The sequence below is a fragment of the Lethenteron reissneri genome, chromosome 61 (assembly GCF_015708825.2).
Source record: "Lethenteron reissneri isolate LAM-NWPU_2019-01 chromosome 61, ASM1570882v1, whole genome shotgun sequence".
Taxonomy (NCBI): Eukaryota; Metazoa; Chordata; class Hyperoartia; order Petromyzontiformes; family Petromyzontidae; genus Lethenteron; species Lethenteron reissneri.
In genome coordinates this window covers 5,078,930-5,097,362 of record NC_083839.1, presented here as the reverse complement: position 1 = coordinate 5,097,362, position 18,433 = coordinate 5,078,930, and the positions used below count along the sequence as shown (strand labels likewise).

The 18,433-nt window shown below is 59.2% G+C and overlaps 2 protein-coding genes across 5 annotated transcripts in view; one reads left to right on the top strand and one right to left on the bottom strand.

Annotated features, from left to right (window-relative positions):
* MARS1 (methionyl-tRNA synthetase 1) lies at positions 1 to 15,170 on the top strand. Its single transcript, XM_061576501.1, has 13 exons — positions 1 to 32; positions 211 to 412; positions 755 to 829; positions 1,344 to 1,514; positions 2,702 to 2,797; positions 3,409 to 3,526; positions 6,322 to 6,535; positions 7,994 to 8,125; positions 9,021 to 9,125; positions 11,455 to 11,638; positions 12,886 to 12,957; positions 13,653 to 13,820; positions 13,989 to 15,170. Exons 1-13 carry the CDS (start codon positions 1 to 3, stop codon positions 14,157 to 14,159), a joined length of 1,740 nt encoding a protein of 579 aa, XP_061432485.1. The 3' UTR covers positions 14,160 to 15,170.
* The window catches only part of LOC133358324 (next to BRCA1 gene 1 protein-like), a 38,891-nt gene continuing 35,371 nt past the window's right edge, over positions 14,914 to 18,433 (bottom strand). For 3 of the 4 annotated variants that reach the window (XM_061576587.1, XM_061576588.1, XM_061576589.1), the window contains one exon: positions 14,914 to 17,789. In XM_061576587.1, the coding sequence (XP_061432571.1) occupies positions 17,592 to 17,789 (198 nt within the window). In that variant the 3' untranslated portion in view covers positions 14,914 to 17,591. The remainder of the gene's footprint in view (positions 17,790 to 18,433) is intronic. The other variant, XM_061576590.1, reaches the window with a different exon arrangement.

Below are 18,433 nucleotides of genomic sequence, written 5' to 3'. Positions count from 1 at the left end.
ATGCGTTTCACTCTTCAGCCCCCTCTCCCCCTGCACGCTTACACGCGGCCTGCGACGCCTGCTACACACTCTGTTAGACCCCAACTGCTCATCGCCCCCCTCTCTGCACCTCCCACTCCAATATTCCCTCCCTCCCTCCCCCCACCCCTCCCCCCACCCCGCCCCTCCCCCCCCATCCCCCCCGCTCCACCCCCCCCCCCCTTGCTGCAGGATCGCACAGGACATCTTCTGGCGCGTGCGTGAGCGCGGCTTCCTGCTCACCGACACGGTGGAGCAGCTGCGCTGCGAGCGCTGCGCCCGCTTCCTGGCCGACCGCTTCGTCGAGGGCACCTGCCCCCTGTGCGGCTACGGGGACGCGCGTGGGGACCAGTGCGACAAGTGTGGGCGACTCATCAACGCCGTCGAGCTCAAGGTGCGTGGGGGGGGGCCTGGGGGGTGGGGCGTGGGGGGTGGGGTGGGGCGTGGGGGGTGGGGGCGTGCGGGGTGGGGGGGCGTGCGATTGAGTGAGTGCGAGCGAGTGAGTGAGTGAGTGAGTGCGAGTGAGTGAGTGCGAGCGAGTGAGTGAGTGAGTGCGAGTGAGTGAGTGAGTGCGAGCGAGCGAGTGAGTGCGAGCGAGTGAGTGAGTGCGAGCGAGTGAGTGAGTGAGTGCGAGTGAGTGAGTGCGAGCGAGTGAGTGAGTGAGTGCGAGCGAGTGAGTGTGAGTGAGTGAGTGCCTGACCCCGCGCGTAACGGCGGTCTCCCCTCGGTCCGCCAGAACCCGCAGTGCAAGATCTGCAGGGACACGCCGGTGGTGCAGTCATCCGAGCACCTCTTCCTCAACCTCCCCAAGGTGACCCCTCCCCCCTCCCTCCCCCCTCCCTCCCCCCCTCCCCCCTCCCTCCCCCCTCCCTCCCTCCCCCCTCCCCCCTCCCTCCCCCCCTCCCCCTCATCACCCCCCCTCCCTCCCTCCCCTTCTCGCTCCCCCCGCTCTCCCCTCCCATCAGTATCATCCCTGAGTTCTAGATGTGAAGTTTTCGTGACTGCAATGATTCATACTCTTTGTTTTTTTTGGTAAAGTCACGTAGGTAAAAATTTTTTCAATAAATTAAATAACGACGTTTTGGGCGCACCACTTAAGCGGTTGTGCTCTCGCGACGTTGTCCCCACCTGAAGAAGGACGCTTGCGTTGCGCCCGAAACGTCGTCATTCAATTCAGTTTCTACCTACGTGACTTCACCGACAAAACCATCAGTATCATCCCTGAGCTTTACTCTGCGTCCTCTTGCCGTCCAGACCACGACGAGTCCCGCGTCACCGTGGGCGGTCTGCGTCTCCCCCCCCCCCCTCCCCCCCCCCCCTGGCAGCTGGAGTCTCCGCTGCAGTCGTGGCTGGAGGCGTCGTGGGCGGGCGGGGACTGGACGGCGAACGCGCGGCTCATCACGCGCTCGTGGGTGCGCGATGGCCTCAAGCCGCGCTGCATCACCCGCGACCTCAAGTGGGGCACGCCGGTGCCCCTGCAGGGCTTCACTGACAAGGTGGGGGGGGGGGGGGTTTGCGCGTGGGGGTTGCGCGGGGGGTGGGTTGCGCGTGGGGGGGGGTGGGTTGCGGGTGGGGGCGGTGGGTTGCGCGTGGGGGGGTGGGTTGCGGGTGGGGGCGGTGGGTTGCGCGTGGGGGGGTGGGTTGTGGGTGGGGGGGGTTGTGGGTGGGGGGGTGGGTTGCGGGTAGGGGCGGTGGGTTGCGCGTGGGGGGGTGGGTTGCGGGTGGGGGCGGTGGGTTGCGCGTGGGGGGGTGGGTTGTGGGTGGGGGGGGTTGTGGGTGGGGGGGGTGGGTTGCGGGTGGGGGGGGTGGGTTGCGGGTGGGGGGGGTGGGTTGCGGGTGGGGGGGGTGGGTTGCGGGTGGGGGGGGTGGGTTGCGGGTGGGGGGGGTGGGTTGCGGGTGGGGGGGGTGGGTTGCGGGTGGGGGGGGTGGGTTGCGCGTGGGGGGGGTGGGTTGCGCGTCGGGGGGGTGGGGTGGGTTGCGGGTGGGGGCGGTGAGTTGCGCGTGGGGGGGGTGGGTTGTGGATGGGGGGTGCGTGGGGGGGGTGGGTTGCGGGTGGGGGGGGTGGGTTGCGGGTGGGGGGGGTGGGTTGCGGGTGGGGGGGGGTGGGTTGCGCGTGGGGGGGGTGGGTTGCGCGTCGGGGGGGTGGGGTGGGTTGCGGGTGGGGGCGGTGAGTTGCGCGTGGGGGGGGTGGGTTGTGGATGGGGGGTGCGTGGGGGGGGTGGGTTGCGCGTGGGGGGGGGGGGTGGGTTGCGCATGGGGGGGGGTGGGTTGTGGGTGGGGGGGGTGGGTTGCGCGTGGGGGGGGGGGTGGCCACCCGCTAGTGTACCCTCCACCTGACCCCCCCCCCCCACCCCCCTCTCTTGCTACCCCGGCCACAGAACTAAATCCTCCCCCGGCCTCTATCCCCAAATCTCATCGATATCCCACAACTTTACCCCCCTGACTCGGTCATGTTCCTAGCGCTCGTCTTAACACGACCTCTAACCCTCTAACCCTACACTTGTCTCTGTAACACAAAGACAAGTTTTATTCGTAATGAAGTATTTTTTAGTATTTTTATGACGAACCTACACCTGTCCATCGGTTCCCCTACCCCCCCCCTTCCCCGTACCTCCTAACCGCCCACCCCCCGCACACCGCGCCACCACGGGCTGTACCCATCTTGCCGCCGGCCGCGCTGCAGGTGTTCTACGTGTGGTTTGACGCGCCCATCGGATACCTCTCCATCACGGCCAACTACACACCGCACTGGGAGCGCTGGTGGAAAAACCCCGACGAGGTGAGCGAGGCGTGGGGGGGGGGGCGGGTGGTGGGGGGGTCATGTGGTGGGGGGGTAGGGGGGGTGGCAGGACGTGGTAGCGAGGACCGGAGGACCCGGGGAAAGATTCTCACGACCACGGCGGAGAGAGAGACGCGCAAAATACAGTCAGTGGTCAGTGATAATTGTTTTTTACCCTTCTATCTGGCAACAAAACTGACACCTTTTTACAAGGAGTCATGTTTGCATAGACCGCAATACCTGCAGCCATAATACATCTGGTCCAACATCTGGTCCAACCCATGTGAGACTAGGCTCTAAGGAAAGCTGTCTCGGGTGTGGACCAATCAACTTCAAGGACAGTGCATACATCATCAGAGTTGTGTCTTTTGTTTGTATTATGACTGCAGGTATTGTGGTCTATGCAAACATGACTCCTTGTAAAAAAAAGGTGTCAGTTTTGTTGCCAGATAGAAGGGTAAAAAAACCAATTAGCATATTTTTACTGGCAAATGAGGTTCCCATAGTGCAGTGGTCAGTGGTCGGTATTGAACCCACGACCTCCTGCACACGGGGCGAGGGAGTTGACATCCGCTGCGGTGTCACCGCTCCCCCCCTCGGCCGCCTTGCAGGTGACGCTCTACAACTTCATGGCCAAGGACAACGTCCCCTTCCACAGCGTCGTCTTCCCCTGCTCGCTGATCGCTGCCGACCAGAACTTCACGCTCGTCAACTCGCTCATCGCCACCGGTAACCCCCCCCACCCCCCGCCCCCTGCCCCCCGCCCCCCCCCTCCCCCCCCCACTCTTCGTCACCGCCATCCTTCCCCGCTCCCCTCAGAGGGGAGGGGCTCAGAGTGGGCGTGGCCACACGGAAATCACTCCACGTCAGAGGTCGCAACCGGGTACCCGATACCCGTACCCTACCCGATACCCGGCTACCCGGCCGGGTACGGGTAGGCCGTGAGTCACTGGTGAGTAACCGTTTGTCACTCATTTCGGGTAGGGTACGGGTAGGGAACGGCTACCCGTACCCTACCGGATACCCAGCTACCTGTACCCAGTCGAGTACGGGTACCCGTTTGCGACCCTGGTGCCGGCCGGGTACGGGTACGGGTAGGCCGTGAGTCACTGGTGAGTCACCGTTTGTCACTCATATCCCAACGTCTTGTCTCTTCTCACAAGTTCCTAGAATCAACCCACCCGCGCCTGCAACATGGCTTCATCCCAGAGGTGGTACCCGATACCCGTACCCAGCTGGGTACGGGTAGGGTACGGGTACGGCCGGGTACGGGTACGGGTACCCATTTGCGACCCTGGTGCGGCCGGGTACGGGTACGGGTACGGAATCAAAACCCGTTTGCGACCTCTGCCTACCGCCCTTTTCAATCGGAGAGCCGGAACTGCGTCCCTGGCTGCCGTGGCCGCGTGGATTTTTCTCCGCGTCCTCCGGTTTTCCGCGTCCATGTCGAGGATCGCCGTCGTGCGTTGACGGAGTTTGGCCATCGTGCGTTGACGGAGTTTGGCCGTCGTGCGTTGACAGAGTTTGGCCGCCGTGCGTTGATGGAGTTTGGCCGTCGTGCGTTGACAGAGTTTGGCCGCCGTGCGTTGACAGAGTTTGGCCGCCGTGCGTTGACGGAGTTTGGCCGCCGTGCGTTGATGGAGTTTGGCCGTCGTGCGTTGACAGAGTTTGGCCGCCGTGCGTTGACAGAGTTTGGCCGCCGTGCGTTGACGGAGTTTGGCCGTCGTGCGTTGACAGAGTTTGGCCGCCGTGCGTTGACAGAGTTTGGCCGCCGTGCGTTGACGGAGTTTGGCCGTCGTGCGTTGACTGAGTTTGGCCGCCGTGCGTTGACAGAGTTTGGCCGCCGTGCGTTGACGGAGTTTGGCCGTCGTGCGTTGACGGAGTTTGGCCGTCGTGCGTTGACGGAGTTTGGCCGTCGTGCGTTGACAGAGTTTGGCCATCGTGCGTTGACGGAGTTTGGCCGTCGTGCGTTGACAGAGTTTGGTGGTCGTGCGTTGACGGAGTTTGGCCGTCGTGCGTTGACGGAGTTTGGCCGTCGTGCGTTGACGGAGTTTGGCCGTCGTGCGTTGACGGAGTTTGGCCATCGTGCGTTGACGGAGTTTGGCCGTCGTGCGTTGACAGAGTTTGGCCGTCGTGCGTTGACGGAGTTTGGCCATCGTGCGTTGACGGAGTTTGGCCGTCGTGCGTTGACGGAGTTTGGCCGTCGTGCGTTGACGGAGTTTGGCCGTCGTGCGTTGACGGAGTTTGGCCGTCGTGCGTTGACGGAGTTTGGCCGTCGTGCGTTGACAGAGTTTGGCCGTCGTGCGTTGACGGAGTTTGGCCATCGTGCGTTGACGGAGTTTGGCCGTCGTGCGTTGACGGAGTTTGGCCGTCGTGCGTTGACAGAGTTTGGCCGTCGTGCGTTGACGGAGTTTGGCCGTCGTGCGTTGACAGAGTTTGGCCGCCGCTGTAAACTTGTTGCACGCGATGGGTACGGCCCGCCGCTTCGTCGAGCCGGCGTTTGTGACGGGCACGTCGCTTCTGGAGAAGCGCTACACACAGCAGCTCAGGGAGGCCTCAACTGCTTAACTAATAAATAGTTTAACTCTCGACTTGAAGCTTTCGTGACTGCAGGAATTCACACTCTTTGGGTTTTTCGGCAAAGTCACTTGGCCCAACAGTCACTCAGATAATCTACGTGACTTTGCCGAAAGACACAAAGAGAATAGATGGTTTAGTTTAACGTATGTATGTTGAACTTCTTTCACACCTTACGTGTTGTATAGAGTAGTATGTGTAGTGCACAGTGCAGTATGTGTAGTGCAGTATGTGTAGTGCACAGTGCAGTATGTGTAGTGCACAGTGCAGTATGTATGTACGTTGAACTTGTTTCGTTCCGTGTGTAGCCAACCCTGCTAGTCTGTGTGGGGGAAGGACCGTACAGCTCCTGGTGGCTTTCCAATATCGGGAGGAGCTTTCCAGATGGTCGCACAAGCGCTTCTGCAAGCACAAGATGCAGTGGCCGTCTTTGTTTGATGGTTAGCCAGAAACCGCTCTGAGCGTGGCCGGAGTTTGCGGTGATGGTGGTTTGTGCTCTTTGACGCGATCGGCAGGATTGTGGTTCGGCAAGGTGACGCCGCGAGACCCTAGGCCCCGTGAGATCACTGATCACGCCCCGCTGGGTGTGTGTGTGTGTGCGTGTCGCAGTTACTCCATCGGTGCTACTCGCTAACAGCACTTGGCCCAACAGTCTGTTGAGGCTACATGGGGGGGGGATGTTTGTAGCGGTCAGCGCTACGCCGTGCTACAAACACCGCCGCCAGTAACGATTGTCTGAACCGGTCCTGGGCCTCCCCTAGGTTCACTCGGCCTCAAAACGAGCACCTGGTGCGGTGTGTAGTAAACATCGCCACCGGGGAGCTAAAGGCGGCCGGGCGTGGTGCTGGCCACCCACTCGTGCGCCACACTCCCTGACAGCACTTGGCCCCGACGGTCTGTTGAGGCTACGCGGGGGACCTTTGTCTTTGCGCGCCGCCCTGCCGCAGAGTACCTGAACTACGAGGACGGCAAGTTCTCCAAGAGCCGCGGCGTCGGCGTGTTTGGCGACCAGGCGCGCGACACGGGCATCCCGGCGGACGCGTGGCGCTTCTACCTGCTGCACCTGCGTCCCGAGAGCCAGGACAGCACCTTCAGCTGGGCCGACTTCCTGCTTACACACAACGCCGAGCTGCTCAACAACCTGGGCAACTTCGTGAACCGGTGCGGCCCGCCGGGCGGGGGTGCGGGAGTGCGGCAATGGCGGGATGTTGGCTAGCTCGCCTGGTACGCAGGAGGTTGTGGGTTTGATCCCGACCCCTGACGCCTGCTGCTGCTGTGTATTTGGAGTTTGCGTGTCTCTCTCTCATCATCATCATCACGGTGGCGAGGATATGTTAACTACCTCGCCTGGTATACAGGAGGTCGTGGGTTCGCTACCGACCCTGCCACCTGTATATTTGGAGTTTGCGTGTCTCTCTTTCTCCCCGTGGTTGCGTGGATTTTTCTCCGGGTCCTTCGTTTTTTTCCCCTTTACATTTAGAATCAACATCACGCGTTTAGAGTGTTTGGCTGCCGCTATAAATTTCCACACAATGATGACAACGCACTTCGTTGAGCTATCATTTGTGGCCTATTTGCTTTTGAAAAATAACTATGTAGCCCAGTGGGCCTTACCTGGTAAAATGAAAACAGTTGAGTCTAAGTGCGCTACGAATTCGATTGGCCCGAGGTGGCGGCGGCGAAGGGAGCTGTTCATCCAGCAGTGGATCGACCATGGCTGACGACGCTGTTGATGGGAGTATGTGTGCAGGTACGCGTGTACTCCTGTCTGTGTGAGTGTGTGTGTATCTGCCTGTGTGTGTGTATCGGTGTGTGTGTGTATGTATGTGTACACGTGTGTGCGGGCGTGGTTCTGGCCACCCACCCCTTCGTGTGCCGTGCCGGCCTTCATAGGTGCTCGCTAACAGCACTTGCCCCTACAGCCTGTTAAGGCTTTGGATGGGTGAGTGGGTGAGAGGGTGAGTGAGTGGCTGAGTGGGCGAGCAGGCGAGTAGTCGAACGAGGTGGTGAGCGATGGGTGAGCAGACATGGAGGCACGTGGGAAGGAGTGAGTGGGTGAGTGAGTCGGTAAGTTGGTGAGTGGGTGAGTGAGCGAGTTGGTGAGTGGGTGAGTGAGCGAGTTGGTGAGTGGGTGAGTTGGTGGTGTGGGTCAGCCAGCTGGCTGGGTGCGTGGGCGAGTGCATGAGCCAGTGGACATCTGTGAAAAAGAGCTTTATAACTAATCGGATTTCCTCCAGCATAAATAAATACTCTGATTCTGAGTGGGTGAGTTAATTAGTACGCCCCACGGAAGCATGTATCGTAGAACTACCTGCGAGGTCCCTTTCAAGAGACCTCCGTTCCGCACAGTCGGTGCACTTTGCCCACCTTCCTTGCCGCTGAGAGTGACGCTCATCGCGGGGTAAACGATCGCGGGAGTTGAGCTAAATGAGGAGCGGTGCGGAGAACCCAATTTGAACGCGCCGCGGTCATCTGCGGCCTGGGCCGAGACCACCTACTCGCTAGCTCGAGGTACGTGGCTCGGCGTCTCTGACATGTGACCTGGCCCACCCCCACCCCCTTGCGCCCCCTCCCTCCTGCTGTCCCGCTGCGTGCGTGCGTCGCCCGTGCCGTGCGCAGCGCCGGCGTGTTCGTGGTGAAGTTCTTCGAGGGGCGAGTGCCGCCGATGGAGCTGACGGCGGACGACGCGCACCTCTTGGCGCTGGTGACGCGCGAGCTGCAGGCGTACACGCGCCTCCTCGACAAAGTCCGGTGAGCGCGTGTGTGTCTGCGCGTGTGTCTGTGTCTTTGTGTGTCTGTGCGTGTGTCTGTGTCTCTTTGCCTTTGCGTGTCTGCTTGTGTGTGTGTGTGTGTCTGTGCGTGTTTTTTTGTCTTTGCGTGTCTGCGCAAGTGTGTGTGTCTGTGCGTTTGTGTGTCTGCGCGTGTGTGTGTCTGTGCGTGTGTCTGTGTGTCTTTGTGTTTGCGTGTCTGCGCACGTGTGTGTCTGTGCGTGTGTCTGTGTCTTTGCATGTCTGCGCGTGTGTGTGTCTGCGCGTTTGTGTGTCTGCGCGTGTGTGTGTGTCTGTGCGTGTGTGTCTGTGCGTGTGTCTGTGTGTCTTTGTGTGCCTCAAAGTGCACCCGACCTTACAGGCACCGTGGTGACGTCACCACCATTTAGCGGTGAATGGCGGCTGTTTTTGTTGCATCTGTGTGTGTGTGTTTCTGTGTGTGGAGAGCGGTAGTGTAGCGGGTAGCGCTACGCTGCGCTTCGAACCCGGCAGCCCGAGTTCGATTCCCGCTCACGGCCAACACCCAGTGATGATGATCTGAACCGGTCCTGGGCCTCCCCTTGGTCGACTCAGCCTCAAAAGAGTACCTGGTGTGATGTGTAAACATCGCCACTGGGGAGACAAAGGTGGCTGGGCGTGGTGCTGGCCACCCACCCCCTCGTGCGCCGCGCCAGCCTTTACAAGTGCCGCTCACTCGCAGCGCTTGCCGCAGCAGCCTGTTATCGGCTACACGGGGGACCTTTGTCTTAAATGCAGCCGAGCGTGGTGCAGATCACCCACCCCTCCTGTGCCAACTTTCATAGGTAGTGCTCACTCGCAGCACTTGCCTCAACAGCCTTTGCGGGCTACACGGGGGACCTTTGTCTCTGTGCGTGCAGGATACGGGACGCCCTGCGCTGCATATTCAACATCTCGCGCCATGGCAACCAGTACATCCAGCTGCACGAGCCGTGGAAACGCGTCAAGGGCTCTGAGAGCGAGAGGTACGAGTGTGTGCGTGCGTGTACGTGTACGTGTGTGCGTGTGTTTGCGTGTACGTGTGTGCGTGCGTGTACGAGTGTGTGCGTGCGTGTACGAGTGTGTGCGTGTGTGTACGAGTGTGTGCGTGTGTGTACGAGTGTGTGCGCGTGCGTGTGTACGAGTGTGTGCGCGTGCGTGTGTACGAGTGTGTGCGCGTGTGTGTGTACGAGTGTGTGCGTGTGTGTACGAGTGTGTGCACGTGCGTGTGACGTTTTGGGCTAGAGAAGAGATGGAGTGATGTGGTACAGGAGGACGTGGAGCTGAGTGGACTTGCCTATGACTGGTACCAATGGTGTCAAGATCGGCCTCTGTGGAGGAGGCTCGTGAAGGACGCTGCTACTGGGCAGTTGGAGGCAGTCGCCCTCCAGCAACAACGGAGGGCGGAGGAGCGACGCTCACAACAACGAGCGGAGCGCCGGGCAGATAAAACACAGCGAGTTGGCACAGTAGGGGGTACAGCTGGTGTGCATCTGCCAGTCATCTCAGTTAGCCAACCCATGGCAACCGCTGGGTCAGTCTCGTGACCTCCTGTCAACACGTCTTCGACACTTCACGTGGCCTCAAAGTGCACCTAGCCTGGCACAAGTGCCGTGGTGACGCCACCGCGATTTATGGTTGTTCTTGACGTTTCGGGTAATGGTCCTTCATCATGTGCTGTGAAGAAGAGTGATTCTGTCGAGCACTACTCTATGTACTCTATGGAGTTCTCTATTCCATTGCCTCTCTGCTCTCGAGTCGTACGGGCCCTGTCCTCGTCAGGGATTGGAAGCGGGGCTTCTTCCTTTCCACGTCGGCACCCCGAGGAAGCAGCAGCAGCAGTCGTAGTCGCAGCAACAACAACAGCAACAGCAGCAGCAACAGCAGCAACAGCAGTAGCAGCAGCAACAACAACAGCAGTAGCAGCAACAACAACAGCAGCAGCAGCAACAACAACAGCAGTAGCAGCAGCAACAGCAGCAACAGCAGTAGCAGCAGCAACAACAACAGCAGTAGCAGCAACAACAACAGCAGCAGCAGCAACAACAACAGCAGTAGCAGCAGCAACAGCAGCAACAGCAGTAGCAGCAGCAACAACAACAGCAACAGCAGCAACAGCAGCAACAGCAGTAGCAGTAGCAGCAACAACAGCAACAGCAGCAGCAGCAACAACAGCAGCAGCAGCAGCAACAGCAGCAGTAGCAGCAGCAACAACAACAGCAACAGCAGCAGCAGCAACAACAGCAGCAGCAACAGCAGCAACAGCAGCAGCAACAACAGCAGTAGCAGCAACAACAACAGCAGTAGCAGCAGCAGCAACAGCAACAACAGCAGTAGCAGCAACAACAACAGCAGTAGCAGCAACAGCAGTAGCAGCAGCAACAGCAGTAGCAGCAACAGCAGTAGCAGCAACAACAACAACAACAGCAGTAGCAGCAGCAGCAACAGCAACAACAGCAGTAGCAGCAACAGCAGTAGCAGCAACAACAACAGCAGTAGCAGCAGCAGCAGCAACAACAGTAGCAGCAGCAGCAACAGCAACAGCAGCAACAGCAGTAGCAGCAACAGCAGTAGTAGCAGCAACAACAGCAGTAGCAGCAACAACAACAGCAGTAGCAGCAGCAGCAACAACAGCAGTAGCAGCAACAGCAGTAGCAGCAGCAGCAACAACAGCAGCAGCAACAACAGCAGTAGCAGCAACAACAGCAGTAGCAGCAACAACAACAACAGCAGCAGCAGCAACAACAACAGCAGTAGCAGCAACAACAGCAGTAGCAGCAACAGTAGCAGCAGCAGCAACAACAACAGCAGTAGCAGCAACAACAGCAGTAGCAGCAACAGTAGCAGCAGCAGCAACAACAGCAGTAGTAGCAACAACAGCAGTAGTAGCAACAACAGCAGTAGTAGCAGTAGCAGCAACAACAGCAGTAGCAGCAACAGCAGTAGCAGCAACAGTAGCAGCAGCAGCAGCAACAACAGCAGCAGCAGCAACAACAGCAGCAGCAGCAACAACAGCAGTAGCAGCAACAACAGCAGTAGTAGCAACAACAGCAGTAGTAGCAGTAGCAGCAACAACAGCAGTAGCAGCAACAGCAGTAGCATGCCGACGATCGTGGGGTTCCTCTTCCTCCGAGTTCTCCGCTTGTTAATTTTGTTGTCGTCGTTCTCCCTCCCTCCCGCCCCTCCCTTCCCTTATTTTTTTTGGTTTATATTTGGCTTTCATGCCCTCTTTGATTTTCAATAACTGTATAACATATTCACACTTTGCCACATGACATAAACCCCCGTTGTGTGCCCCCTCCCGCCGCGTGCCAGGTCGCGCGCCGCCACGGTGACGGCCGTGGCGGTGAACGTGGCGGCGCTGCTCTCGGTGATGCTCGGCCCCTTCATGCCGACGGTGGCGGGCGCCATCCGCGAGCAGCTGCTGGCGCCGCCCGACCGCGACGTGCTGACCGACGGCTTCGCGTGCGCCCTCCCGGCGGGCCATGCCGTGGGCACGGTACGTGCGTGGACACGGGGCGTGAGCGAGCGGAGTGCCAATGTGAAGGTGCAGTCGGCTCCTCGCCTGGCCGGCCGGCTTTGTCTCCCCCTCCGCTGGTGTTTGCACACCGTTCCGTGGGAGCTGTTGGCTACCCCGTGCGTCGGCACAGCACATGCGCACGCACACGCGGGGCGCGCGCACACACAGGTGCACACACACACAGGTGCACACACACACACGACACGCACACATACAGGGTGCACACACGTACACATGGGGTACACACACATACAGGACACATACATGCACACACATACAAGGTGCACACACACACATACAGGATACACACACACACACACACGACTTGCACACATACAGGATACACACACACGGGTTGCACACATACAGGATACACACACACACACGGGTTGCACACACACGGGTACAAAGATCTCCACGATAGTATGTAGCAGACTGTTGGGGAAAACTTTATTGGCGGGTAGCACCGTTGAAGGTGGACACGGCACACGCGGGAGTGGTGTGGCCAACACCACACCCGGCCGCCTTTGTCACCCCGCTATTGATGTTTGCACACCGCAACGAGGAACTCGTTTTAAGGCTGAGTCGAACTAGGGGAGGTCCAGGACCGGTTCAATTTATTTGCCGCTGTGAAGCGGGCGATACACACGGCACGTTTCGGTGATGCGGTTTCGGTGATGCGCTGTATTGTGGTGTGAATAGTGGTGATGAAGTGTTGTGGTGAGGGGCGGTTGTGGTGGGGGAGTTGTGGTGAGGGGCGGTTGTGACGGCGTGATTGTGCCGGTGTGTTTGTGGTGGTGAGGGGCGGCTGTGACGGTGTGGTTGTGGTGGTGTGTTTGTGGTGGTGAGGGGCGGCTGTGACGGCGTGATTGTGCCGGTGTGTTTGTGGTGGTGAGGGGCGGTTGTGACGGCGTGATTGTGCCGGTGTGTTTGTGGTGGTGAGGGGCGGTTGTGACGGCGTGATTGTGCCGGTGTGTTTGTGGTGGTGAGGGGCGGCTGTGACGGTGTGGTTGTGGTGGTGTGTTTGTGGTGGTGAGGGGCGGCTGTGACGGCGTGATTGTGCCGGTGTGTTTGTGGTGGTGAGGGGCGGTTGTGACGGCGTGATTGTGCCGGTGTGTTTGTGGTGGTGAGGGGCGGTTGTGACGGCGTGATTGTGCCGGTGTGTTTGTGGTGGTGAGGGGCGGCTGTGACGGCGTGGTTGTGGTGGTGTGTTTGCGGCGGGCCAGGTGAGCCCACTGTTCCAGAAGCTGGAGATGGCCCACATGGACGAGCTGAAGAAGAGATTCGCTGGCAAGCAGGTGACACCTCGCACCGCGCCTAAACAAACAAGACAAAGGTCCCCCGCGTAGCCTGAACAGACTTGTGGGGCAAGCGCCGTTTGTGAGCCTCTACGACAGCCGGCACGGCACACGAGGGGGTGCGTAGCCAGCATCACGCCCGGCCGCCTTTGTCTCCCCAGCGGCGATGTTTACACACCGCACCGGGTACTCAATTGAGGCCGAGTCGACCTATGGGAGGTCTAGGGACCGGTACAAATAATTGCCAACGGTGTTGGTCGTCGTGAGCGGGAATCGAACTCGGGCCGCCGGGTTCGTAGCGCTGGGCACTAACCGTGTCGCTTGCGCGCCCCGCACACCACACGACCTCACCACAGCCTGCACCACAGCCTGCACCACAGACTGCACCCACACCTCACCACGGCCTGCACCACAGCCTACACCACACCCTGCACCACAGCCTGCACCACACCTCACCACAGACTGCACCACAGCCTGCACCACACGACCTCACCACACGACCTCACCACAGCCTGCACCACACGACCTCACCACAGCCTGCACCACGGCCTGCACCACGGCCTGCACCACAGCCTGCACCACAGCCTGCACCACAGCCTGCTCCACACTACCTCACCACAGCCTGCACCACAGCCTGCTCCACACCGGGCTTCTGTGCCGCTCGCTTCACCGATCGCCGGTTTTGCTCTCGCCAGAACGACTCCTCCTCCTCCGTGGTTGCCAATGGACCGGCGGCAGCCACGGTGACCGCTGTCACGGCAACCGCGTCCTCGGCAACCGCGTCCTCGGCAACCGCTGCCACGGCTGTTGCCACGGCAACCGCCGAAGACATTCAACAACTCACGGAGGAGGTCGCCAAGCAGGTACGGGGGTCAGGGCGGGGGGGGGGAGTGTAAGGGTCTGAGGTCAAAGGCCGCTATTTTCTCCATGGCTCTTCCTCTCTGAGGCGGGTGCCCAGTGCGACGAGGGCATGAGCACAGGTAGCGCTCGTACAAGGGCCGCCTCGCCCATTGCCGTTGATGTCTCCGCAGGGCCTGCGCGTTCGCGAGCTCAAGGCGGCCAAGGCGGACGCGGCGCTCGTCAAGGCCGAGGTGGCCACCCTCCTCGAGCTCAAGCGGCGCCTCGGCCCGCTCGGGGTCACCGATGGCGCTGCCGCCGCCGCCGCCGCCGGCAAGGCCAAGGGCGGCCGCAAGAAGCGGTAACCGCGCGGCGGTGGCGGTGCAGGCGTTAACCGGGGACGACGCGACCACGGCAACGACGGCGACTGTGGGAGCGGTACCCGGAGAACTGCCCCTTCGGTGGTGGAGAAGAGACGGACTGATGCGGTACGGAAGGATGTGGAGCCGAGTGGACTTGCCGAAGACTGGTACCAGCGGTGTCAAGATTGGCTTCTGTGGAGGAGGCTCGTGCAGGACGCTACTGGGCGGTGCCAGGCTAGGTTCACCTTGAGGCTACTGGTAAGTTGGGAGGCAGTTGCCTTTCAACAACAACGGAGGGCAGAGAGAACGCTGGCGGCTAAACCACAGCGAGTTGGCACAGTGGGGGGCACAGGTGGTGCATCTGCCAGTCATTTCGGTCAACCCGTGGCACCTGGGTCTGTCCCGTGACCTCCTGTCAGTGATCCAACACTTCACGTGGCCTCAACGTGCACGTGTCCTGGCACAGGCACCGCGAATGGCAGGGGTATTGGTGGCGGGATTATAAAGTAATTTAATTACTAGAAAACACTCCGTGTGAGCGATGTGAAAACCCGATAACCGCATTAGTTCACCAACGGGGCACTGGCCAGCGTGGTGAGAGCGTCAGCCGGCGGTGGACACGCGCAAGGGGTCGATCTATTTTTTTTCATAAGACAAAGAGCCTCCCCTCCTGTGTCGCCTTCAAGCTGTTGGAGCAAGCGCTGTTTAGTGGGCAGACAGAACAACGCCCCCGACATTCAAGCAAAGCCACGCAGAGTGAATTTTAAACTGTGCGATTTTTATTTCGGGTTTACACCACTGAAGCGCCACCACGTGAAGCCGTGCGTGTTGATGTCGCGGACACAGCCTCCTCCCCCCCCCCCCTTGGCTCATCTTACCTCCTGCCTCCTCTCTCTCTCTCGCGTCAGCACAGCTCACAAACGTCTCAACCTCCAAACGTCTTTGCAGAATCAAAACATGGGTATTCATAAATGCAATATGTGACTAATGAACTAAGGTCCTGCAATGAATCTATATCAGGTGCTCGTGTTCATTTTGTGGCGAGTGTGTGTAAGTGTGTGTGTGTTCTTGGTTGAGTGGGGAGCACATGTGGTGCAATCTTGCCAGTTGCCCAATCGGTGAAGCCATAGCACCTTGGAGTCCATCCCATAACTTTCCTGGCCCAGTGAGCCTTCACCACTCTTTCCGTGGCCTCAGAAGGCACCGAGCCTGGCACAGGCGGCGTTGTGGTGACATCACTCACCGATGTTGTTGGTGTGGCTCTGGCATTGCACTACAGCCCAAACCATCTGGGTGCCGAGATAGAATTATTGATGGGCAATGGATGGCAATTGACGTAAGAGTGCCGGTGTGTGCGCGTGGCTCTCTGCGCATGCAAATATTTTTGACGGCGATTCCACCAATTGTAGCAACTCCGGAACCCCTTAGAAAAATCAGCCGACACCCTACTGATGTGACATGTCCAGCCACGTCAATTACAGATGGAATAATTGCACGGACCTGGGGCGGAAGGGCACAGCTGAGCAAGATGTCACGGCCACCTACACCCTTGGCAATGTCGCGCTGCCACACGGAGCCATGAGAGTGGCAGAGATTGCTCACATGCCGCCCCCCATAGTAACACGAATCTGCTGTGCATTTACACGTGTGTGTGACATGTGTGTGTGGCGACGTCACTCAGTGGCGAATGGCGGTTGTTGTTGTGTGTGTACATGTGTGTGTGGCGACGTCACCGCCACTCTGGCGAATGGCGGTTGTTCTTGTGTGTGTACATGTGTGTGTGTGTGTGGAGAATGGCGGTTGTTGTTGTGTGTGTACATGTGTGTGTGTGCACACGCGTGTCTGGGGAAAACGCCCCGGCATTACCACTCGGCCCCGCCCGCCCGCTCACACAATCTGCGATTTTGACATCTGGCGGCGTATCTAAGCGCCCAAGCCGACAGCAACTGTCACGTGACTCTTTCGCCCCCTTTTAGAAAACCAGGTGGTGGAAATTCCACGTTACTGTGGCATGACGGGGGACCCGGAATTCCACCTCTGACAGAGCTCCGGCGAGGGTTGGCCGTGCGTCACTTCCACCCACGTTTGTGAATCTCAGGAATCAAATCGAACAAAGATCTCTTTTTAAGCTGGGCGGCCGGTCATCAACGACCGTCGGCAGCTGTAAATTATATCCCACTGCCTCCCGCTATCGGCCGCTAAGCAAGTATGAAGCCCGTTAATGGGACGGTTTAATGTTTCGCTGGGGGTTGGCGGGCGGGCGGGCGGGCGTACGGGCAGCAATGAGAATGAAAGACTTAACCAGGCTTACGCAAAAACTAAACAAAATCACTACCCGAGTACAGACATGCGATTGGAAACGCTACGCCGAGAAGCCTACTTAGAAGTGTTATCGTTGGGAATTAAAATTTGCCGTCGAGTCTTGCGGCCTGAAGCTTTGCCCAACCGTGGTCCACAGCTACATCGGGACTCTGAAACCCACTCTCGTCTGGATCTAAATTATCCTTGCGTCCACTCCAGTCTGAGAATTGATCCCCCCCCCCGACACCATCGTTTTGAGTTTGAATTGCTACATCAGTTGGTCTTATTCCCACCAGGGTGAGTTATGTTATGTAATTACGGGAGTCTTAATCCCACACTGATCAGCATATTGATACAACTAGGACACGGGGCCTTGATCTCACAACCCAAGCCGAGGTCTTAACCGATGCCACTGCTAGACCATCAGTGTCACTCCTAGGCTGTCAGTGTCACTATGAGACCATCAGTGTCACTCCGAGGCTGTCAGTGTCACTAGGAGACCATCAGTGTCACTCCTAGGCTGTCAGTGTCACTATGAGACCATCAGTGCCACTCCGAGGCTGTCAGTGTCACTATGAGACCATCAGTGTCACTCCGAGGCTGTCAGTGTCACTAGGAGACCATCAGTATCACTTCTAGGCTGTCAGTGTCACTATGAGACCATCAGTGTCACTCCTAGGCTGTCAGTGTCACTATGAGACCATCAGTGTCACTCCGAGGCTGTCAGTGTTACTATGAGACCATCAGTGTCACTCCTAGGCTGTCAGTGTCACTATGAGACCATCCGTGTCACTCCGAGGCTGTCCGTGTCACTAACAGTGTGAGTGCTAGACCACTAGGATCTCTACTCGCTGATTGGGGATACTGCTATTTTCACAGTGTCAGTACTATCGTCGGTGTCAATGCGGTTGTGTCAGTGCTCGACCACTAGGATCACTGCTTGCCTATCTGGTGGGGGGGAGAGGGGGGGGGGGTCACGGCTACGGCCACAGCATCACGGCTACCGCCGTCGTCACGGCTACCGTCACAGCGTCGTCACGGCTACCGTTACCGTCGTCGTCGCTACCGTCACGTCGTCGCCGCGACTACCGTCACAGCGTCGCCGCCGTTGGCACCTGGGCGTCTGCGCCGCGCTCAGTGGCGCACGCGGTGCCAGCCGTCGTCGTTGGCGGCGAGCAGCGCCGGCACGACGGCGTTGAGGTCGCCGGCGTGCTCCTGCAGGAGGCGGGCGTTGAGCGTGCGGTCGCCAAACCCCATCTCCAGCAGCGTCCTCATCGCAGTTGGCGTCACCGCCACGGGGACGCCCTGTCCACCCTGTCCGCCCTGGCCGCCCTGGCCGCCGCGGACGACACGGGGGAGACGGAAACGGAGAGGAGATGGAGGACACGCGGGGGAACAGACGGGGAGACGGGACGTGGGGGAGATAGGGAAAAAGAGGGGTCGGAGGAAACGTGGAGACACGGGGGGCAGAGAGTGGGAGGCAATGAAATAGGAATATGGTGGGAGATGGAGAGATGGGGAGACGGGGATAGGACGAGATGGGACACGGAGATGGGGAGACAAGATGGGGAGAGAGGGGGACAGGCGGGATACAGGGATGCGAGGGCAGACGGGGGACAGGGGAGGCAGGTGAGACATGGCGAGAGACAGAGGGGAGAGAGGGGGACACCGCGTGAAGACACGGGGAGAAGGTGCAGTGGTTAGACTCGAGTCGCCGGCCACCGCCAACACCAGGCAGGGCCCAGTTATATCTGAACCGGTTCGAGGCCCTCCCACCGCCTTTACCAATCTTACATTACACACGCATCATATGATACTATAACACGTATCATACAATACGATACTACAACACACTTATAATAATACAACACACAAGTGCTTTTATGTGTTTGTTGTCCTTCACCCGAACCTCCGGTTAGCTACGTACGGTGCGAAAGAAGTTCAACACACATCGGTACAAACAATTTACTTGGCGA